The sequence below is a fragment of the Megalobrama amblycephala genome, linkage group LG3, assembly GCF_018812025.1.
Source record: "Megalobrama amblycephala isolate DHTTF-2021 linkage group LG3, ASM1881202v1, whole genome shotgun sequence".
Classification (NCBI taxonomy): domain Eukaryota; kingdom Metazoa; phylum Chordata; class Actinopteri; order Cypriniformes; family Xenocyprididae; genus Megalobrama; species Megalobrama amblycephala.
Genome location: NC_063046.1, coordinates 10500409 through 10525533, shown reverse-complemented (window position 1 = coordinate 10525533; position 25125 = coordinate 10500409). Strand labels below are relative to the sequence as shown.

The 25125-nt window shown below is 36.0% G+C and overlaps 1 protein-coding gene across 3 annotated transcripts in view; it reads right to left on the bottom strand.

The window, feature by feature from the left end:
* The window catches only part of aldh1a3 (aldehyde dehydrogenase 1 family, member A3), a 45708-nt gene extending 24274 nt beyond the window's left edge, over positions 1–21434 (bottom strand). The window contains exons 1-6 of one of the 3 annotated variants that reach the window (XM_048183800.1): positions 21362–21434; positions 10107–10228; positions 9607–9711; positions 8803–8943; positions 6990–7119; positions 1751–1812 (exon numbers count right to left, since the gene is read on the bottom strand). In XM_048183800.1, coding sequence (XP_048039757.1) covers positions 1751–1812; positions 6990–7119; positions 8803–8943; positions 9607–9711; positions 10107–10205 — 537 coding nt within the window. In that variant the 5' untranslated portion in view covers positions 10206–10228; positions 21362–21434. The other 2 variants (XM_048183801.1, XM_048183799.1) reach the window with 2 other exon arrangements.
* Between the last annotated feature and the right edge of the window lie 3691 nt (positions 21435–25125).

The window sequence follows — 25125 nt, the reverse complement described above, 5'->3', positions numbered from 1 at the left end:
CTTGCTACGAGCACTTTACTGACAAAACTGTGACTTCACACAGCACTTACATACTGTTGTACTCATGTTGATTTGATTACTTCAACTACTCTCATTTGCAAGTCTCTTTGGAGAAAAGCGTCTGCTAAATGACTAAATGTAAATGTAAATACAGCACAACTTACTTGCACAACAAAAAAACTATATTTACTGTTAATTATATTTTTGTCATGACAACTCTCTGAGAGTTTGGCATGGTAATGGGTATGATAATGTTGTATGTTTGGTCTTGGCGGAATAGATCTGCTACACTGCTGCTGCTGTAGGTTATTGCTGCTGCCAATACATACACGACACGCTGCTGTGAGCAAGTAAGACATGCTGCTGCTGCTGTACAATATAGCGTACATGAATTAGCGTACACTTTTAACATATCTACACAGGTGGAGCTGGGGAAGGTGGAGGGTTTCTGAAAGCACGCTGTGCTGCACTGGTAAGGCAAATGCTACCCAAGTATTATGTGATTACGAGCAGGTTGAGTTAAAGGACCTATTAGCCTGCGCCATCTAGAGTTTCATGACAGAGCTTTGTATATGTGTTTAAATTTGTCATGAAGACAGTGCTTATGAAAACTACCTTATGTGCAACTGAGTTGGGTACAAACAGTTTTTGTTTGAGTTTTATTATATCTGAAAATAAATAGCAGTTGAATATAATAGTTTGGACTCTGTTGTTAATTATAACCTCTAATATTATAGTAATGTACAAAATGAGAGTTCCCTGTATAGTTTGCATTATTTGGAAGAGTTTCAGCAGATGTCATTCTGAATAATCACTGAATAATCGCATCCACGGAGAAATTTAGTATCGGTGCATCTCTAAAATCAATACGGTAAATTAAATAACGCTTAATTAATTAATACTTTAAATTAATACTAGGAAAAGACACATTAAACCGATCAAGTGACAGTAAAGACATTTACAATGTTACAAAAGATTTATATTTCAAGATTTCTATTCTATTAAAGAATCCTTTAAAACATATCATGGTTTCCACAAAAATATTAAGCTCTTTTATTAAAAAAAAAAACTTTTAAGAAATATATCTTGAGCACCAAATCAGCAGTTTTGAATGATTTATGAGCATAAGAGATTTCACAAACATTAAAAAAAAAATGATAGTGTATTTATTTACCAAATAAAAGATGTTTTTTAATTATTATATTTTGAAAGAAATAAAAATAAAAACTTTATTCTCTCCATTTCATCACATTAACTAAATTCTGAAGTAAAAAAATTTACATTTCTTAACTTTCTGAAAGTTATTAATTCATATAATTACTATTAATATTGAACATCAAACTGGTTTCTTAGCATTTTCTTTACACAAAGCACAAATTCAGTGCATTTTCCTGCCCTCTTTTGATTGACAAGATATATCGGCCCTGACTATCGGCTGTTTTTAAACTATTGGCGATAGCGTGAAAATTCGCTTTTATCAGCCGATACCAATTATTGGCCGATATATTGATGCATCTCTAATAAAAATAATTAAATATAAATTTAAATTAAATATAATAATAAAATATAATAATTAAAATAAATAATAAATATATCAATTATAATTAAAAACCAATTAAATAAAAATACTATAAAAATGCTAATTACATCTAAAAATAACAATTAAAAAGTAGGATGTACCACAACCTTCTGATTTGATCCACAAAAAAAAAAAAAAAAAATCTGAAATGGAAAACAGCCACAAACTCACCGGAATAATTGCTCCACACACACCGATGGGCTCATGTTTGGTAAAACACACAAAGTTTTCATCTGTTGGGAAGAAAAGAAATGAGGAAGTCAAGGGGCACTAAACACTGTAACACACTAAGCTCCCCTTTGATATACAATCATTGTTTCCTTGGGAAGCTCTTGGATGTGACCATCGAAAAGCAAACATGAAAGACAAAGGATTGGGAAAAACACACAGTGACGGTTTCAATGGCCCACACAAAGCTCTGGTCAGGAAGAGTGTATATGTTCTGCTGCTTTTTTTTCTTCTGCTTTCACCGGAGACACATTGAAACGAGAGAGGCCTGAGGTGTGTGAGAAGTCTGGGCAGCAGTTCAAACCCACTGCAGATCTGCTCTTGGCTTGGATGCACACCTTTGTTCACCCTCACTGGTCTCCTTCTCCCTTTGCTCTCTCTCCCAGGAGTCAGATAACCAGTCAGGGGTAATGTAAGGTAGCAATGCTGTTTTATCACATCTCTTCGCACTTGAACCTTTCCGTTGGAAAATGCCACTAAGATTGGCCAATTTACCACTTCCTTGTTCCAATGTGTATCCAGTTAAAGATTCGAGTGGCCTTGCTGAGTATTGCACAATGGGGGATTATTAAAGGAATAGTTCACCCAAAAATGAAAATTCGGTCATTATTTTAGTCACCATCATGTCTTTCTAAACCCGTACGCGGCTATTTTCTATGTGAACAGAAGTGCCGAGGAAGATTTTTTATTTTTAACAAAATAAAGGTTTGGAATAACATGAGGATGCTAATGAACTGTAAGCTAAAAAATTAAAGCAAACCCATTTAAAACACTCACAATGATTTATCTCACTGATCCAAAACCTAGTATGCTGCCTATGTAGACAGTATTTTAAGGCATCATAAGCGATAGGCAGCATGATTATCCTCATGATATTGTACCATCTTTTGAACAAATTCACATCACATGTACACTACTTTTCGAAAGTTAGGGTCAGAGAGAGGTTTTTTTATGTTTATTAAATAAGTATTTTATGTTTGCATTTATTTGTTCAAAAATACAGTAAAAACAGTAATATTGCAAAATATTATTACAATTTCAAACTGTTTTTAATATATTTTAAAATGTAATTTATTCCTATGATCAAAGCTGAATTTTCAGCATCAGTCTTCAGTGTCACATGATCCTTCAGAAATCATTCTAATATGATGATTTGATGCTTAACAAACATTTATGATTATTATCAATGTTGAAAGCAGTTGTGATGCTATATATTTTTTAACCATGATACATTTTCAGGATTGTTTTATTAATAGAAAGTTCAAAAGAACATCATTTATTTGAAATAGAAATCTTGTGTAAAATTACAAAAGTCTTTACTGTCACTTTTTGCATTATAATTTTGTAATATATTTTGATGAGTTTAGTGGAAAAAAGATATCAAATAAAATAAATCATTTTTTTATGTTTTAATTATACACACACACACACAGTCAAACCAAAAATTATTCAGACATTTTTGATATTTTTGATATATTTTTACTAGTTGTTGCGGGACACTATAGTTCATTTATGTAAGTTCGGATAGCAAAATAAAGTAAACTGTGACATATTATACCCAAAAAAAATTCTTCATACAGTGGACTACCAGTAAAATTGATAAAAATTTGGAACCAAAAATTCTTCAGACACTTTGATCTGACCGTGTTCTGCTTAAGTGTTATCTGACATGATTAAGATTATTTTTTTGAACTGACACAGTTTAACTCTGAGATCTTGTCATATTTTATTACCATTTTTTAAACTATAGTGAATAAACTGAATTAATGAATGAAATGTTCAAGATGTCTGAATAAATTTTGGTTTGACTGTATATCGGATGATGTAGACAACAAGGCAGTTTACTAGATTTTGCTTCGTAACATACATTGAAAGCCATCCAATTAAAACTACAGCCCAACAACAAACTCAGACATGCTGCTGACACCAGCGTACGAAACTCCCACAAACATGCGTGACATTTCATATATCTGTGCATGGATACGTGGGAGCCACGCCTGTTAATCTACCACAGCCGGCCTCTGCAAGGCCTGACCTTCTCGTGTTTCCCCACGCTGCAATGTGTCGGGGTGATTACAGACTTGACGACTCCCTCACACAATGCTCATCTCTGGCTGGGATCAGCCAACGGCCCTTTCTAACTGATCCGACAGCGCTGCTTATCAAAGGTTAAATTTACACGGCATCTAGAAGGGGTTTATTTCAGTAAACTGTACGTTCCCAAAGCCTCGCCCACCGACTTCCAACACCACACAAGTATCCAGCAGCAACTAATGAATCTGTCTAGACTGAAAAAATACTGTAATCTGACATATTGACAACCAATCAGAACATGTATCTGATGTTTAATAAGCATTTATACCCAGTGCCACACCCATCAAACCATATGAGCCATAAAACTATCAAATATGAATCTCAACAAATGCTGTTTCATTTTTACAGCACCAAATATCATATATGCATGAAATAATATCATATTTTATGTGCAGCTTTATGTAGTTGGGACCCTATGCAACACCCATGGCGCGATAGCCACCTCTGTCTGCGGGTGGAAATGTCAAATTGGCCAGATTGGTCTTATAATTGGCACGAGTTAATCCAGCCAATGCAACGAACCGTAAACAACACATTTTTCCAAATAAACACTTGAGTTCGGCAGTAGGCGGTTGACGTATGCTAATTGGCAGCTGTTATCAATGAGGAAATTCAAAGCGGCTTCAGTCACGCACCGTGTTCCAGCCCTCAAAAGAGCGAGATATTCTATCTGGCCGCTGATTCCCTGAACTCCAGCTCATCTGCGGCACTAGCGGTCGTACCTCAGCGATTAGGATCAGAGCCTCTTCCTTTTCCTTTGTGTGCCAGGGCTTTCGTCTTTTAACGCTTTATTTGAATCTAATCAGGGGGAAAGGAAGGAAAGCATGTTTTGTCTATTGAGTATCCTGGAGTGGCAGGAATGCTGGGGGAAAGGGAAGAATTAGAGAGGGGGATGACATACCACCCAGGGCTGAAGGGAACCCATCAACCCTTACATGCTCATTAACTCATCATTAGTATGATGTGTTTATCATATCCACACCAGCTGAATTGAAAATGCCTTTTAAATTGCAATTCACTTTCCCGATTTGAATCAAATTTGAATTCTGTGGCGCACAGGAAGCAGAATTCTAATTTAAATTCAAATTTAAAAGTGCAGTGTGTCATTTAATAAATAATGACTTTTTCCAAACAGGTTTCCTCTGTCTGCTATTAGTCTGCAAAACCTACAAATTACTTATTTGGGTCATTGACGAATAAGGTTTTTAAAAGTGTAAAAAAATCTAATGGAGATATAAATAATTTTGAAGTTTTATTAAGTGTTAACAATGAGATTATGTAGTTTTTATAATCAATTAACACTGCTTTTGTCATATTTTTACAAGATGGACAAAATTTGTCTCCAAAACAGTCATTCAAAATTTCGTTTTTTCTTAATGACACTTTTGGTTTTACCGAATGACGATATTTTCAAACAATGCTAACAGGCTGATATCTAGCTAGCAAAAGGACAATCAAACATTTTATATTTAGTACAAGTTACAAAATATTACAACATGTTTTATAGCGGTTGTACCGAATGACCTGATGTTTCGGGACATGCGTATGAGTGAAAACATGAACTTTTCAAATAGTTAAGAGAGAGTTAGTTACTTTGCTTCAGGACTATGTGGTCCTTTGCAGGTGTCTGAATGATGTCACATCCTGTCACATGATATTGACCGCATGACTTGATCCTAAATGGTCCCTTTATATTGGTTACTCCGAATGACATCAATGAAATTCTTTTTTCTGGACAATCTTTCAAAGCAACAACAAAGCAACGACTTCTACACATAATTTTAATATAATTTTGCACTATGTTGATATATGATGTTATAAAATCATGCCAGAATAAAAAATATATATATTTATTACATTTTAAGATATTTTAATCACAAATTAAATGGCTGTATTGGCCTTTGGACGGTTAAACCGAATGACTTCTTGACACTTCAAAATCTTTAAAATACCTTTATATGTAGAAAATATAATTAAAACCTGTTGGATTCAATAAAAGAGATCTAGTTGTACTACCTTACTTACTTTGAATGTCATATCTTTGTTTTTAATTATTATTAAGGCCTTTGGACCAAAAAAAAAAGACCCGTCACGTCATTGACCCATTTACAGTTGTCCATCCATATTAAACTATTTCTCCAATAGAAAAAATAATAAAAATTTAAATATATACACTATTTTTCAAAATTTGGGGTCAGTAAGACATTTACTTTGTAACAAAATATTTCTGTTTCAAATAAATGCTGTTCTTTTGAACTTTCTATTCATCAAAGTATCCTGGAAAAAAATGTATAATAGTTTCCACAAAAATATTAAGCAGCACACCTGTGATTAACATTGATAATTATCAGAAATGTTTCTTGCGCAGCAAATCAGCATATCAGAATGATTTCTGAAGGATCATGTGACACAGTAATGATGCTGAAAATTCAGCTTTGATATCGTAGAGGGAAAAAAAAGGTTTCAAATTTAACCAAAAATTCAAAACAGTTATTTGAAATTATAATAATATTTCACAATACTGTTTTCAACTGTATTTTTGATAAAATAAATGCAGCCTTGGTGAGACTTATTTCAAAAATCTTACTGACCCCAAACTTTTGTACAGTAGTGTATACCTGCTGTAAGTATAGTTTTTCATAATACATAATTTTAATAATAAAATGAACAATATTTCATTTTATTCTAAATTATGCATAAACATGCAGTCTTCATATTTTCAGAAACATTGGCTCTTTCGAATGCCACCTTAAAAAATATTTCATTTAGACATATTCTGTAATATTTCATTATGTTTTCAGTGTGAAACATGGAATGCTCTAATTTACCACAGTATTCATAATGAAACAACCTAGAAGATTTTGCTTTGGACTAATGAGACTGAGTAAACTCATTTACCTTTGAATTCTAATTCTACATCCTGTGCTGCGTCAACAATTTAATTAAAATTCCCTCTCATGATTTGAAAATAAGCCAGTGCTAAAACTGAGAATTTAGCTCAACCGTGGTCCACATGACAGACAATCACAGGACTAAATAAATCAGCTGATCTGACTGAAAACATAAGCGACAGGATGACGACACTCACCGACTGGCATGGTTTTCCCATGAATCTTGTCTGTCCAGCCAGCGTAATATCTCAGGGTTTTAATGCTGCCGTCCAGATCGACAAAGAACGCATGCAGGAAGGGTTTGCCGGTGTCCATTGACTCTAGAGTCTAGAAACAAACAAAAAAAAGCGTTTGGTTCAAACCCAATTCTGAGAACATAAAAGCATAAAGTTATAATTTTATTACCAATCTGTTTCAAATAGGCATATTTATTGGGCATTTTCGAAAAGCATGCTCATTTCCAGAGCTACAAATTTGATACAAAACAACTTTTTTTTTTATGTGCGTCAGAGGATGCCAAGATTTTAATGTGCATGGGGAATTTGTAGGTCCAGAAATTAAACAATAACACAAATAATCAATTCTGCTGCCCTCTAACAATATAAACAATGTCATCATGAGGAAAAAAAGTCCACGGCTGAAGTCATTGGCAGAGTTCTTGCTCATGAGAGCTGCTGGGTCGATTGCCGAGCACGCTTCTAAACAACACATTATGTTAAAGATTACTTAAAATACCATTACATTTCTAAAGCATGATCAATCTGACATCTCAGGCTACTAACAGCCACCCAAATTCATCATACTAGATTGCTGGGTGTGTTTTGCATTTCTATAGCCTACTAAAGGGGGAAAAAACCTTTCAGAATCTGTTTGCGTGGGAAACATCCAAAACATTATGCATGAGTATAATTGTGAAATACGTATTAAATTTCATCCATCCCAATGTAGCTACAACTGTAAAAAGCACTGCAAAGGGCCTAAAATAGATAAGGGAGCGCAGTATAAGAGATCATTTTAACCTCTTTTTCTCTAAATCTGTTCTTTATTTATTCCGTTCTTTATCTATGCAGAGCTCTGATATTCCAGAATCACAGGACATGTTTTCAATTATCAATCACATGCAATCTAAAAACATTACTTCACACACATCTGTAAAATTTCATTCACAAATGCAACAACTAACATGATCTGGCAGGAGAACAGGGTGAAAACCAACTCAACCAAGGCTTTCGTTATGTAAAACTGAAGCATTGTGATACTGTATAGAGATACAAACAACATTGTGTCCAAAGAAGACATTTTTTGATAGATAAATCCTAAACTTTTTTGATGTTTTAATTGACAAGACTTCAAAATCAGACCACCGTGTCAACGCTCACACCTGCAGAAGTGTTTGACGAATGCATTCAGACAGGCGTGACAGCCTATTGACACAAAACAAACACAACACAGCCTTTATCATCAAGTGTGCAGTTTCATAAGGCCTACAATTCAACGTGCTCTTTCAATTGGACAAACATTTAATTCTGATTGAGCTCAATTGTTTCATATTGTCTGACTGAGGTGTTTATCTCTTCATTCTGACAAAGATTTGCTATGATAGTGATCAGAAGCCATTTTTAATGAGAGTTGACATGAGCAAACTTATGGTTGACGGATGAAATACAGACACTTGCAATGCAGTTTTGTGTGTGTGTTGTTTAAAACAGTGATTGATTAGCATAAAAATTGGTGTGTATGCTAATTTAGTGTTTGCAAATAGGCCTAGTTGTTTACTGAGTAGGCCTGTTATGCACTGTTAACACAAAGAGCGCACAATATTATCACTATGGGCAAATTTGCCCATGAAAGTAATTAGTTTGGGATTGAAAATACAGCTAAAGTTGAGTAGAGTTCAACTACATGTAAATGAGTAACGACGCAAATACTAAAGTTACATAGAAATCGCAGGCGCGGTCTACATCGCATGCGCACGAGTAGATTTAATCGCGTGAGGAGATGAGAACTCACCGCGAGCACAGCGCGCTCTCGCTCCAGCAGATCCGCGAGTCTGTGCAGTAATCTCCCCCGGCTCGACGTGTCCATCCGCCGCCACTCTGAGCCTCTCTGACCGGCCGCTCTGGCAGCTTTAACCGCCTCATCCACATCAGCCTGAACCATCACATGAACACTTTAGACTACACCAGAACTACATGACAGATCAAAGGTAAATCTATCATTATTATTAATTATTATGTGAAATTGCATATGACTTAATCATTTCATGTAACCTGATCAATGCATTTAATCTTGTATCAATACAGTTAAATAATCATATCCATAATTCTTTCTTACCTAATTCTCAAAACAGACAAAAATAGTCTAACTTAATAATGCAACATAATTAAGCATGTATCAGCTGCCAAAATCATAGTTATATAAAATAACTGCAATAAACACAAACTCTCAAATCAGTCACATTTAGGCTACATATTCATGATTTAACTGATAATAGTGCAGTATAATTAAACTAATATACTTAAATCATGTATTAGCTGCCAAATCATAAATAGCTATATATAAAATAATTGTAATTCTATATAAACAGATAATATCTGACAAACCCTGAAAACACAAGCATATTAACTTCTTGCTTAATAATGGAATTTAATAAATTGAGCAAATCTAATATCTTTTTAAATCAGCTGCCATGTCATATATTTACATGAATGATTATGATTAATAAATACATGACAGATAAACATGACTCCCAAAATCACTGTACATGCATATTCATTTTTTAATTAGTCGACTAAGGAGTCAAATTCCTCTTACTTTATCCGCCTCCTCGACGTCGCAGATTTTGACACCTGTTGCAGGGTTGATTGTGGGGAACTTCTTTCCTTTGATTGACGTGTGCCATTCATTATTGATAAAAATCTGCAACAAATACAGTTAAACTGGTTTCTATTTAAAGTTAAGACTTATTTTAGAATTAGAGCTTATAGACAAAACATGACAATGGGATTATATGTGTACTGTATCCCTTTAAATTAAAATGTTCTTCATCTGTTTAACCCTCATATAAAAATAATTTTCACTGTTGCTATGAGATTCTTTGAAGATAATATAAAGTTTAACAGTTTAACTCACCTGTACTGTTTTTCTAAAAACTAAGTTCTTTGTATAACTTCAATGACATCAGGGTCTAAAATCCTTCATTTTTAATAGTGAAGGCCTACATTTTCTCATAAATGTCCTTGAAACGACACTACACAAATCAGACTCAAATTCCACATGCACTGGTATTTCTTTTTACAATGAAAAACCCTTACCTTAGTGTGTTTAATCTCAGGGATTTTCACAGGTTGAGGCAGAGACGGAGGGGACGTGTTTCGAGTCACCCCGTTCTCTATAGTCCCGTTCTGTGCCATTGCAGTGCGGTCGCAGTGAAGTGCTATAGAGATGAAGATTACAGATCACTGTTGACTGAACATGATTCTACATTCAGCACACTTTATAAGAACTTTTAAAGGTCCTCCCCTTTGGGCAAGTGTGCACTCCGCCTACCATGACAGAGTTTCTCGTCCCACCTGCCAGTGAATCAGTCTTTCACACAGAAAACATGCTGTTTTCCAGATATGCCTTTCCACGATGTATCAGGAAAGTTTTAGGAGATCAAACATTGGAAATAGCTGCGGTTAGGAAGTTTTAGACTCTCCAGAAGCCTTACACAAAATGATTGGCTGTGTCTTCGTGCCAGGCATTAGAGGTAATGAGTGTGAATTAATCGTCCAGCAATATTTACATTGTAACAAAGTCTCTTTGATCTGCTTGCGGAGGGACGGATTTGAAGCGACGGCGGGCTGGGCATCAGATGGGCCAAGGTGTGATGCGTTCTGATGTTCTTCACGAAGTTGGTTTTTGCACCTGGGCCTGGTGAAGTTGAGTGGAGTTGAATACATGCAAACAAATGCTTTTGTTCGGCGGGACAAAGACTTTCCCAGCTTTGGGCTCATACTCGGACACTGTTGCTATTGTTTCCCCTCCATTGCTTCTTGTCACTCTTCTTGTCAAAGTTTAATTAGGACAACGAGCTCTCGCGGGCCCATTTCTCACTTCAGCAGCTTTCTAAACACTTCCTAATGAGGGCAAGGCTCAGAGAGATCGAGCGAGAGAGGGCGTACGAGAAGGAACGCATTGGGAAGGGGAAGCAGGAAAAATGTAGTAAAATCATATTTTGTGCACTGAAACCTGAAGCGCGCACAAAGATATCTGCACTTAGTGGGATCATTTGTAAGTTGCTAATCACAATGACAGAAAATAGAAAACGCAAATGATCAATCAATCAATCAAATAATCTTGTCACATTTGAAAAACGCTTGAAAAACGTGATCCGGGGAAGAATCGTGGGAAAGTGGAGGCAGGTGCCCTCATCCTCCAAGCTTGGGTGCTCCGGTTAATTGGCGTTCCACACCTTTTAAATGAAGGTCAAGTCTCTTCCCCTCTCCAGGCTTCAACGCCGTTTAGCAGCATTACCCGGCTAATTGTAATGACTGCATCCTCAAAGAAACCACATGACTCTGCAGACTCTTCCCAAAACAGATCTCAATAGAAACGCTTTCAGCATTGCTGAATCGAAGTGACACAAGCAACTGAGGACAGGTGCTCCAACTAAAGAAAACAGTCACAGTTTATATTCAAGATGTTTTCAAAGAATAATTTGAATTATGAAACAATATAAATAATAATATTCACAATCACAATCTGTTTTTTTCTTAACCGTTATTTACTATTGCTCTTGCATGTTAGTGATTTGAACAAAACTCTGACACCAAGTAGTAAGTTTGGTGCTCATTCCACATCATTTGTGCCATGGATATGAATGATATCTAAAACTGCGAGGCGTGTTGAGATGTGTGCTGTAACTCTTTAAGCCATTGGATTTACATAAGCAATTGGTTTTATCATCCACTTGTCTGGTGGATGATAAAACAGGCAAATTGAATGAGGGATTCAAGCCATAAGGGTCCAGAAAATATATAGATACTTGGGGATAGGGTCTTTTGACTTGAGCCAGTAAGCAACCACCCTAGCAACTGCATAGAAATGCCCTGGCAACCACCCATAAAGCCCTAGCATTATGGTAGTGGAGATAGCCAGACAAACACTACTCACATACACTCATCTTCAGAAAATGTAAATATCAAGTTCATTACCATTCTCACTAATAATGTTATTAATAGTGCTGTCAAATTGATTAATCATGATTAATTGCATCTAAAATAACATTATATATATAATATGTTATGTTAGATGCGATTAATCGTGATTGATCGATTTGACAGCACTATTAATTTTACTTTTCAGATTTCATAGTATATATATATATATATATATATATATATATATATATATATATATATATATATATATATATATATATATATATATATATACACTATGAAATATATATATACCCGGATCCTTCTTCTACGCAGCCATGATGTTGTAATTGATGTAGTATGTGGTCTGGCATTGTCATGTTGGAAAATGTAAGGTCTTCCCTGAAAGAGACGACGTCTGGATGGGAGCATATGTTGTTCTAGAACTTGGATATACCTTTCAGCATTGATGGTGCCTTTCCAGATGTGTAAGCTGCCAATGCCACACGCACTCATGCAACCCCATACCATCAGAGATGCAGGCTTCTGAACTGAGCGCTGATAACAACTTGGGTTGTCCTTGTCCTCTTTAGTCCAGATGACATGGCGTCCCAGTTTTCCAAAAAGAGCTTCAAATTTTGATTCGTCTGACCACAGAACAGTTTTCCACTTTGCCACAGTCCATTTTAAATGAGCCTTGGCCCAGAGAAAACGCCTGCGCTTCTGGATCATGTTTAGATATGGTTTCTTTTTTGACCTATAGAGTTTTAGCCGGCAACTGTGAATGGCACGGTGGATTGTGTTCACCGACAATGTTTTCTGGAAGTATTCCTGAGCCCATGTTGTGATTTCCATTACAGTAGCATTCCTGTATGTGATGCAGTGCCGTCTAAGGGCCCGAAGATCACGGGCATCCAGTGTGGTTTTCCGGCCTTGACCCTTACGCACAGAGATTGTTAAAGATTCTCTGAATCTTTGGATGATATTATGCACTGTAGATGATGATAACTTCAAACTCTTTGCAATTTTTCTCTGAGAAACTCATTTCTGATATTGCTCCACTATTTTTCGCCGCAGCATTGGGGAAATTGGTGATCCTCTGCCCATCTTGACTTCTGAGAGACACTGCCACTCTGAGAGGCTCTTTTTATACCCAATAATGTTGCCAATTGACCTAATAAGTTGCAAATTGGTCCTCCAGCTGTTCCTTATATGTACATTTAACTTTTCTGGCCTCTTATTGCTACCTGTCCCAACTTTTTTGGAATGTGTAGCTCTCATGAAATCCAAAATGAGCCAATATTTGGCATGACATTTCAAAATGTCTCACTTTCAACATTTGATATGTTATCTATATTCTATTGTGAATAAAATATAAGTTTATGAGATTTGTAAATTATTGCATTCCTTTTTTATTCACAATTTGTACAGTGTCCCAACTTTTTTGGAATCGGGTTTGTATATATATATATATATATATATATACACACACACATATTATATATTTACAAACTTTTATGCGATTAATTGATTTGACTGCAAAAAAAATATATAAATGTAAGTGTCTAATACATTTAATTGCCAAATAAATATGAATAAAAAGAAAAATTAATTAATTAATTAATAACTGTAAATATCCAGTTCATTAACTTGAATTAAAACAATATGAATTAAACAAAAATGTAAAAATTAATTCATAAATGTGAATATCTAGTTCATTAACTTACCCATAGATATGAATAAAAATAAGTAAAAAAATAATCAATAAATGTAATTATCTAGTTAATTAACTTCCCCACAAATATGCTATATGGACAAAAATATTGGGACACACATCTTAAAGGTGCTAAAGAGGATGTTTTGCTTTATACATTTTTGCAATATTACTTGAAACTGTCTTTATTAACTGATAAAAGACTATTTATTAGGTGCACTGAAATGAATAATATTAATATACATCATCTATGCACGAGGTAGGGCCTTAAAAAAACATCAGCCAATCGTTTACACGATCATCGCGTAAACGATTGGCCCTCTGGCTTGTCAATCACTGCCGTGACGTTCCTTGTGAGAGACAAGCGCGGCTGCGCGCTCCAGTAACTTTCCACACTCCACAGGCGCCACATGCAATGTTTTTGTCAGGAGACAGGAGTAACAACTGCAGATTATGAGTTACCTGCGGTGAGTCCGACATAATGAATCCACTAACACGACACAGCGAATGCCGGTGGTAAAAACTCGTGTTCCAATACTCGTGCACGAGTTTTGGGAGGCGTTCCCTCGAAATTCTTATGCATGCGCTCATTTCAAAAACTCAGTAACAGTCTTTGGTTTCTCAGTCGACGAAAAGATCCTCTTTAGCACCTTTAATTATTAAATTCAGGATTTCCACAGGTGTATAAAATCATGCAGTCTGCTTTTACAAACATTTGTGAAAATGGATTGTTCTGAAGAGGTCAGTGAATTCAAGTGTGGTACTGTGATAGGATGCCACCTTTGCAACAAGTCAGTTCCTGAAATTTCATCTCTGCTACATACTCCATGGTCAACTGTAAGTAATATTATTTGAAAGTGGAAGCGTTTAGCAACAGCAGTAACTTAACCACAAAGCAGAAGACCACATAAAGTCCCTGATCGGGGTCAATGAGAGCTGAGGCGAATGCTGCCTAAAAAGTCACCAATGCTCTGCTGATTCCATAGCTGAAGAATTCCAAACTTCTACTGGCATTAATATCAGCACAAAACTGTGTGACGGGAGCTTCGTGGAATGGGTTTCCAGAGCACAATTCAAGCGTCGGATGTACTGGTGTAAAGTACACCACCACTGGACTCTGGAGCAGTGAAAACGTGTTCGGTGATGAATCACGCTTCTCTGTTTGCCGGTCTGATGGGCGAGTCTGGGTTTGGCGGATGCCAGGAGAACATTACCTGCCTGACTGCATTGTGCCAAGTGTAAAGTTTGGTGGAGGAGGGATAATGGTATGGAGGGGCTGGAGGAAAATCTTAATGCACCAAGACATTTTGGATAATGCTATGCTTCCTACCAGTGGTGTAAAGTATTTGAGTAAATGTATTTAGTTACTGTACTTAACTATCTTTTTGGCTAATTTGTAGTTTTACTGAGTATCAAAGATATTCGCAACTTGACTCTCTACTTGACAACATTTTTGAATAAATATATATGTACTCTTTACTCCAATACATTTGTGATGAGTAATGAAGTTACTCCTTACATTTTGCATGGCACCTAACTTATTTTGCAGCAGTTTATTTCTGATACAAATGAAGATATATCACCATCTACAGGGCATTAAAGGTGCTACAGCTTGTGTGTTTTGCCCTTACTCACCCAAATTTGTCAGCAAGCCTACTTTACGTGATTGTGAGTGCAAGTAGTTACAAGTAGGCTTTAACTAGTTAATTTAATTTAACATTATTTTATTTATCCGTTATATTGAAGGTTATTGTTTTACTTATACCCTTTTTGAGCACTTAAAGGTGCAGTATGTAACAATTCTGTCCGCTAGAGGTCACTAAAGGCCTATTCAAAAAAAAAAGCATAGCTTGATGACGCCAAGTTTGAGCGCGGAATCTTGGGACATATGGTCTTCACCTCAACGGACGGTGCAAAAGAATAGGGATAGGACTTGGGAAGAAATCATGTTCATGGATGCGATTATTAACGTTACTATAGTATGAAGCAGAGATGGGCACTCGAGTTAGAGACTCGCACTCGAGTCGCATTTTAACAGACTTCAGACTCGGACTCGGACTCGACCTGAAATGACTTCAGACTTGACTTGACTCGGCACAAAAGACTCGGAATATTTTAAAAACGACTCAAGTCTTTTATTCTTAACTATTGATATAATAAAGAAAGAATTTGTGTTGTGTTTAAATGGTTTTATAATATCTGCGTCACATATATTTCCTTGCGTGTCGTGGTAGATCGGACTCTTGTCATAGAATTTGATTACGTATGTCCGTGCGCATAAACTCTGAAATGTCATAAGAGTCCCGTGCATCATGATGGAAGCCACCGTGCCATATGTTCTTTCGTTTGGGTTTATCATCACGTCAGATCAGCTAGACGCACAGAATGTGGAAAAACAATTAAAGACACCGGAACAACATCATCAAATTTTATGAGACATCGCATCCACAAAGATTAGTCACATTAACTCACACAACTAACTTTTATACAGTGGTGTAGCTGCATGGCTTATTTGAATTGCCAGCCTGTTAAAATATGAACAAAAAAAATCTAGACTTTAAACCTAGCACTACGTTTTTATCAATCTTCGTATTATTTGCAGCTTTTCTATTTCTTAATGTGTGTCCATAAGAGAGATAGAAAGAGATGTTAATCCATTTATTACTTAAAGCTCATATTTTAACGTATCACAGTCAGCATGTGTTTTATATTGACATTCTTAAACATTCCGAAGTTTGATATTTTCTGATAATGACTGTCGTCAATAACAACGAAGCTGTATAACAAACTGCTGTATAACAAACCGTGACTCACTGGCGCCCTCTTGTGTCCGTTTAGCGACTGTATTGAAAATGACTACTCGTGTTGCCAGGACAACTGTTTTGTACATTGTAATGGATTATAAAGCAAAAAAATGGATGTACATTATCCCTTACATCATAGGACCTTAATTTCAAATAAAACAGATTATAGAAAGATCATATAATTTTTCTATATAATACAACTAGGATAAACTAGGATTTGATTATGAGAATTTATTTATTTCTTATTTTTTTAATGACTCGAGACTCGATACTCGACTCGGACTCGTGACAAATGACTCCAGACTTGACTCAGACTCCAGTGATAAAGACTTCAGACTTGACTCGGACTCCAGATAAAAGACTCGTGAACATCTCTGGTATGAAGCAGAGCAGGAGCGAGTGTTGTGGGAGCTGAACGAGGAGCTGGAGCGATTGCGTAACACACGCCTCACGAGCAGCGGGACTTTAATTATGCCACAGTCGCCGGCGCCGCTTCAGCTTTTCCGGTCATGAGTATGAGGTAACGCAGCTCTGCTTATCATATTAGATACATTTGAGTGTGTTGAAAATGTTATAACTTTACTCTGTGCGTTCACTCGGCGGCTGCTATGAGACACTTGTTGCACACTTCAGTAAGCTAGATCGATTTTAGAATATCATATTAAATGATGGATGGCTTGTGTTGATAAATGGCATGCAATTAATTTTAAAATGTATTGTATGATGGAGAAAATTATGTATTACTGTTAATAAAAATAAAGCTGCATCTGATTATGCTATGTTAGCTACTTGACAAAATAGTGTTTTTCTCTGAGGCATGGTAACCAAGGCAGACCGAGGGTAACACGGGTATGACGCAATTGACAGGTGACTCCTCACACGTCCCGGAGCCTTGGTAAAAATTGCAATTTTCTCACAATTTACAAATAGTTGCAAAAATTTGGGATATTGTAAGTACTCAAGTGAACAAAATATATAACACTGGCCTAGTGTTTTTTTTTTGATATTTTACTGCAAAAAAATTACATATTGCACCTTTAAGATTAACTGAGACTTGAGTGTTAGTAGACATTTAAGACTGTTGTGTCAACCTTGATTTATTGCAATATTGCGGCGCTCAGCTTTATTTCGATGTTAGAAAATAAACATTATTGCTCTCCTTACAAATCATCTTATTTCTTATTTTTCACTGGGAGGTCTCTTAGGTGTTCAGGGCATCTTTGAGCCTACATTCAGTATTAGTAAAATACTTAAAGGGATAGTTCACCCAAAAATGAAAATGATCCCAGGATTTACTCACCCTCAAGCCATCTAAGGTGTATATGACCATATTCTTTCAGACGAACACAATCGGAGATATATTTAAAAATATCCTGGCTCTTCCAAGCTTTATAATGGGAATGAATGGGGCTCAAGATTTTGAAGCCAAAAAAGTGCATCCATCCATCATAAAAGTAATCCACACGGCTCCAGGGGGTTAAATAAAGTCCTTCTGAAGCGAAGCGGTGGGTTTTTGTACGAAAAAAATCCATATTTAAAACTTTATAAATTATAATAACTGGCTTCCGGTAATGGCAGTACATGAGTTGAGTTCCAGTAGAAGAGTGACCTCTGACCCGATGCATGATCGGGAGGATTTCAATACAAGAGAAGAGGGGCTTGAGTTTGTTGCCCAGCCCTATTTGTTTGAACCAAGAGAGGACAAGGTCCATAAAGACAAGGTTGGATGAGTTTGGTGTGAAAGAGCCTTGACCTCAACACCTTTGGGAACAACTCCATATTAATGTCAATGTATTTGAATGCAATGTCATTACAGTCTCTGTTGGTGTAATGGTCAGGTGTCCCAATACTTTTGTCAATAAAGTGTATGTATAAAAAGTAATAATTACTTTTTATTAATTAAAATGTTATATTCATCCTGAAAAATGTAATTTTGCTGCTGCCCAGGAAAGAAATGCCCCATGGCCTGAGCCGATGGGATATCACCGCTAACTGAAGCCAGTGTCTTGAGCGGGTGAGTGCAGTGCCTTTACTGCTTTGGCAGCGGCTATGAGCTCGATACGGACTGACCATGGAAGCAAAGGAGGACCAGTCATCCTAAGATAACTCCCTCCAGGTGTTCAAAGGCCCAGACAAAGAGCCTTTTCAGTTGCCTTTATGAAAATGAAGAGGGCTCAGGCTTGTTGCAAAATATACTGGATAAAAGCGAAGCAAACACAGGCAGATAGAGTAATATTCTGCTACAGCGGCTGGGACTAGATTTGATAAGGTCGAGCTTTGTTTTTGGGAGATAAAAATTAGCCAATTAGTCCAGCGAAGCATGTACAAAGCAGACTTGAGCAGTGTAGAAGAACTGTGGGCCGATTTAAGGATGGGTTGTCTTTTTATACAAATCTATACCTTTAAGGAAAAGTCACAATTTACTCACCATTATGTATTTCTCAATGGAATGCAAAGGGATTTTTTTTTCCATGCAAATAGCATGTCACTAATTCCCATATATTTTGTTAGGGGACATGACACATACACAGAATGGAAAATTCGATTCGCCAAATAAAAGATCATGACATTGGCTGACTTTATCACACAGGGTTGAAGCTCATCATGCAATAATGATGATTGTGTGGTTCTTACGTACGTTTCATCCACGACACGGCAAGCTTGAGTTCAGGGCTCGCAAACTTGATCTGACCAATCAGCTCTTCACTGTTTTGAACAACACAAGAACTCGGCATTAGTCACCAAGGAACAACGTAACTCATTCAGCATTCAGCCATCGGGTGTATTTGTATTATAGCTGTTGCTACCGAGCTGCTTTTCAAACGGCGCTGCTCTGTTTCCACACGTCTGATTATGTCCTATGCATACGATTACATTATTTGCCAAACCACTTTGAATGTGATACGACCATAAAATATGCATGAGACTATTAAAACTATCACTTACTCATGGTCATTTAGGCCTAATTATATACAAACGGAGTTTTGCGTTTCTTTTGTCATAACATTTTAGCAAAGTAATGAGGCAGATTTTGACTAGGTGTCTATAGAAACGTGTTTGCAGTCTCAAAGTTTGTGTATTATTAAGAAAAACATTTACAGAGGAACGGAAGAGTTCACCACAAAGTGAAAATTGTCATTGTTTAGTAACCCTTGCATCAAAAGCAACTCTGGTTTGTAACAGTTTGTGAGAGTGAGTAAATGATGAGTTTTCAAGTTATATTCATTTAAAGGGGTGGCTGATTATGATTTCACTTTTTTAACTTTAGTTAGTGTGTAATGTTGCTATTTGAGCATAAACAACATCTGCAAATTCACGACGCTCAAAGTTCAATGCAAAGGGAGATATTTTCTTTTAAATAATTCTGTTTAAGGACTACAACAATCAGCTGGTAGAGACTACAACAAGCTTCTTCCTGGGTTAGTGACATCGCTAACCCTAAAATTTACATAAACCCCGCCCCCGAGAACATGCAACAAAGTGGGCGAGGCCATGTTGGGCTGCTTGAGAGTAGAGGAAGAGTTGCCATGCCGTCATTTTACGCCGGACTGCTTCACAAACGAGGGATTTTCACAAAAGATTAACACGAGTTGAATCAACTCCACAGCAACTACATACATTTATCCACTAACCGTTCAGAAACGTCCAGTTTCATTCTAAAAGTTGTAACTTCTTCCTGAGTCTCTCCATCATTGTCGACTCCGGTTTGAACAATGTAAGGCTGAACACCGTTACTGACAATCCTCATTTTGGCTGCGTGAGATTCTCCAGCTTTGTTGTTGTTGAGCAACCGAAGCACGAGCTGTTAAAGCTCCACCCTCTTTTGGAAAGGGGGCGGGGAGCAGCAGCTCATTTGCATTTAAAGGGACACAAACAAAAATGGCGTGTTTTTGCTCACACCCAAATAGAGGCAAATTTGACAAGTTATAATAAATGATCTGTGGGGTATTTTTGAGCTGAAGCTTCACAGACACATTCTGGGGACACTAGAAACTTTTATTACATCCTGTAAAAGGGGCATTATAGGTCCCCTTTAAATGTGCATCTGTGAAGGGCTGCTATTTTCAGTCTCCATGATCCAAGGATTTTGTATCCGTAGTTCGGCTCCCAGGCTTTGACAGGCCTCTTTTGGTCCCTGTGCCTGCTGTCACCGTCACCTCTTTGAAGTCGACTCCGGCTCCAAACCCTCAGCACCTCACTTCTCCTGCAGCAGGTTTGCTCACCACTGCTCGAGTGAGAGAGCGCTTTGTGTTTAAGATCAGAGCAATTTGCAAGCTTATTGAGGAAAACTGTCTAACAAAAGAACCTTAGATATAACGTCTGTCATCGCTGGTTTTCTCCGGTTAGGGCTCATGTTTCATACTTGGTGAAATTACCTTTGTGGACAGTTTTGTGAAATTGCAGCATTAGCTTCTCTCACACATTTTTTTTCTTTTCTCTACTGCAATACGACAGCAAAAACGAATCTGAGAACGTACAACAATCAACGGCTTATTTTTTGTGCTACATTTTGCAAAAATTACATAGCAATGAAAACTGAGCAATAGATATTTGTTCAACATCATTACTCCAGTCTTCAGTGTCACATGATCGTTCAGAAATCATTCTAATATGCTGATTTTCTGCTCAAGAAACATTTCTTATTATTATCAATCTTGAAAACAGTTGATCAATTTAATGCATTCTCCTTGCTGAAAAATGATTTAAAGTCACTGCAAAAACATATTTTATTTTTGTCTTGATTCCAGTCCAAAAATCTAAAAATTCTTAAATCAAGATACATTTACTAGACAAGTAAAATGACATAAGATATGCCTTGTTTTCTGAATTAAAAAAAGATTTCAGTCAATTTAGCTTGTTTTAAGTAAAAACTCACTTCATTGGATCTCAGTAAAAACTTCCAGTACCTCAAACTTCCAGTCATCTCAACTCATGCTGGAAAACATGATCATCAGGTTTTGTTCATCATCTCTGGTGCTGCTGTCATTGAAGCAAAAGAGAGGAGTCATTCTCACATTCATGTTGCTTTTTCTTTAAATTGATATGCTGATACTTTGTTTAAAAGATCTCTGTTGTAAAAAAACAAAACAAAACAAAACAAAAAACACAAAAAAGAGCAAATAGAAGCATTTCTCAAGGCTGAATTACAAAAACACGTTCCCAGATTTCCTGGCAACTAAAGTAGCAGCTTTGTTTGGGCAAAGATGACAGGGTCAGCAGAGTCAAAACACATGGGAGGCAAAGACAGCACAAATGGAAGAATGGGATTTATAAGGAAATCTGGGTATAATTCCAATTCCTGAACTTCTTTTCTTCTGAAGTATAAGTATAATTGGTCCCAACTATAGAATTCAGAAAAATGCAAATGAACAGATTCAAAAAAACGTTAACTGTAACCATGAAAGTAATTTGTTCCTTGTAATTTCTTTTTAATGGAACCATATTTGAATAAACTCAGTTCCCAACCATGTTTATTATCATTAATTATTTTTTAATGAAAAAAAAAAAAAAAAATATATATATATATATATATATATATATATATATATATGGGTCATTGACAAATAAGGTTTTTAAAAGTGTAAAAAAAAAAAAAACACATAATGGAGATATAATTAATTTTAAAAAAAGTTAATGAGATTATGTGGTTTTTATAATGAATTAACACTTTTTTTACTAGATGGACAAAATTTGTCACCAAAAAAGTCATTCAGTTTAACCAAAATTTTGGTTTTACTGAATGACACTTTTGGTTATACCAAACAATTCTAACAGGCTGATATCTAGCTACCAAAAGGACAATCAAACATTTTATATTTAGTATAAGTTTTTAAAATATTACAACATTTTCCATGTTTATAGCGGTTGTACCAAATGACCTGATGTTTCGGGACATGCGTATAAGCAAGTGAAAACATAAATTTTTTAAATAGTTAAGAGAGAGTTAGTTACTTTGCTTCATGACCATGTGGTCCTTTGCAGGTGTCTGAATGATGTCACATCCTGTCACATGATACTGACCGCATGACTTGATCCACAATGCTCCCTTTATATTGGTTACTCCATATGACATCAATGAAATTCATTTTTCCGGACAATCTTTCTCATAACAAAGCATCGACTTCTACACATAATTTTAATACCATTTTACACTATGTTGATATATGATATAAAATCATGCCAGAATAAAAAAATATATACATTTATTACATTTTTAGATATTTTAATCACTAATGAAATGGCTTTATTTATTGGCCTTTGGACGGTTAAACCAAATTACCTTTTGACACTTAAAATATCTTTATATGTAGCAAAATATAATTAAAACCTTTTGGATTCAATAAAAGAGATCTAGTTTTACTACCTTGCATACTTTGGATGTCATATCTTTGTTTTTTTATTATTATTAAGGCCTTTAGACAAAAAAAAAAAAAAAAAAGACCTGTCACGTCATTAACCCATATATATATAATAAAATATTAATATATAAAATTAATATATAAATAAAACTAAAACTGAAATAAAAATAATCTTAAGTAGTATTTTTTTTTTTTAATAAAACTAATAAAAAAATGACAAAAACACATAAAATTATTAAAATTTAACTCAAGTTAAAACAAGAACTGAATATATAAAAATAAAAGATAGTTTAAAATATTAATAAAGACAATAATTATATATAAATAATAGGCCTATTAAAATCCCCAACCAGAGGTCAAGATCTTTGGCTGAAGATTTTGGCTCCTTTTTTAACAGACTCACAATTTAGCCAATTTAGCCAATCATGCTAAGAAATAGCCATCATCATTTCAGTCTCATTTCTGGTTTGGTTTTGTAGTTTGCAAACCTTTGCACCTGCCGAAGCGAGGTCATCACAGTGGACGTCTGTTGCGCTGAAACGTGGCCCGCTAGATAATGTGTCGCGGGGGAGACGGCCTACAGACGCCCCGGGAACTGAGCCTTATTGTGACTACATGCAGGGCTCCTTGTCAAAAGCGCTGTTCTAATGTAGAAGATTGAATGACCGAACACTGTTTACATCTCACTTTTGGCCTCGTGAAGCTCGTGAGCGAGCGAGGGGCTTCTCGGCCTCGACGTCAATGTTAGCTATTGTTCCGTGGCTGAAGCGCGTGAATCCGTTTGTGTTATTACGGTGGCGACAAGCATAGTTGCCGTCATGGGACACACTTAAATGATTCCCGTAAGCGTAATGAATAGCCATCTGACAGATGAAACTGGTTATTAAAGAGTAGGAAATAAACACTGAAAGAGCTGCGGTTATGGCTGATGAAACCCAAGCCGCCTCGCTCCGTTTGGGGTTTTTTAATAACGGCAGGGTTCTCAATGCGGTTAATCTAAATCATCTCCTCAGGTAGGCCTACTATGACAGGTTCAGACCGCAGGTTTAAAGTTATTGTGTTAATAGAAGGGATGTACTCATGGTTTTATAAACATGTTTACGTTAGCATCACATTACAGGACACCAAAGTAGCATCATCATCTAATCATGATGAATGGGCTACTAAACGTTAAAATATTCATGGATTCGATAGTTCAGCCACAAAAATAAGAGTGATTTCTTACTAACCTTTTTTGTATAATGATATAAATGTACAACTGTCATCATGACAAACCCTAGAAGATATTTACTGCTCAGATAATAACTTTAAAGGGATAGTTCACCCAAAAAATAAAAAATTTGTCATCATTTACTCACCCTAAAGTTGTTCCAAACCTGTATGAATTTCTTTGTTCTGCTGAAAACAAAGGAAGATATTTGGAAGAATGTTTGTAACCAAGCAGATCTCGCCCCCCATTGACTACCATAGTAGGAAAAAATACTAAATATTAACAGAAAAACATGTTTTTATAAAATTATAAGCTTTACATTTCTGTTTTAAATCCTTGACCATTCACTTATGTTTTAAAGGTGCCATAGAATGGAAAATTGAATTTACCTCGGCATAGTTGAATAACAAGAGTTCAGTACATGGAAAAGACATACAGTGAGTCTCAAACTCCATTGTTTCCTCCTTCTTATGTAAATCTCATTTGGTTAAAAGACCTCTGAAAAACAGGTGAATCTCAACATAACACAACTGTTACGTAACAGTCGGGATCATTAATATGTATGACCCCAATATTTGCATATGCCAGCTCATGTTCAAGGCATTAGACAAGGGCAGCCAGTATTAACGTCTGGATCTGTGCACAGCTGAATCATCAGACTAGGTAAGCAAACAAGGACAATAGGAAAAATGGCAGATGGGGCAATAATAACTGACATGATACATGATAACATTATATTTTTAGTGATATTTGTAAATTGTCTTTCTAAATGTTTCGTTAGCTTGTTGCTAATGTACTGTTAAATGTGGTTAAAGTTACCATTGTTTCTATATAATGCACAAACACAACTTTCTTTATAAGTCTCTCCAACAGTGTAGCATTAGCCCATTAGCCACGGAGCACAGCCTCAAACTCATTCAGAATCAAATGTAAACATCCAAATAAATACTATACTCACATGATCCGAAGCATGCATGCAGTATGCATGACGAACATTTTGTAAAGATCCATTTGAGGGTTATATTAGCTGTGTGAACTTTGTTTATACACTGTATTATAGTCGAGAGCTCAGGGGGCAGGGAGCGCAAGGATTTAAAGGGGC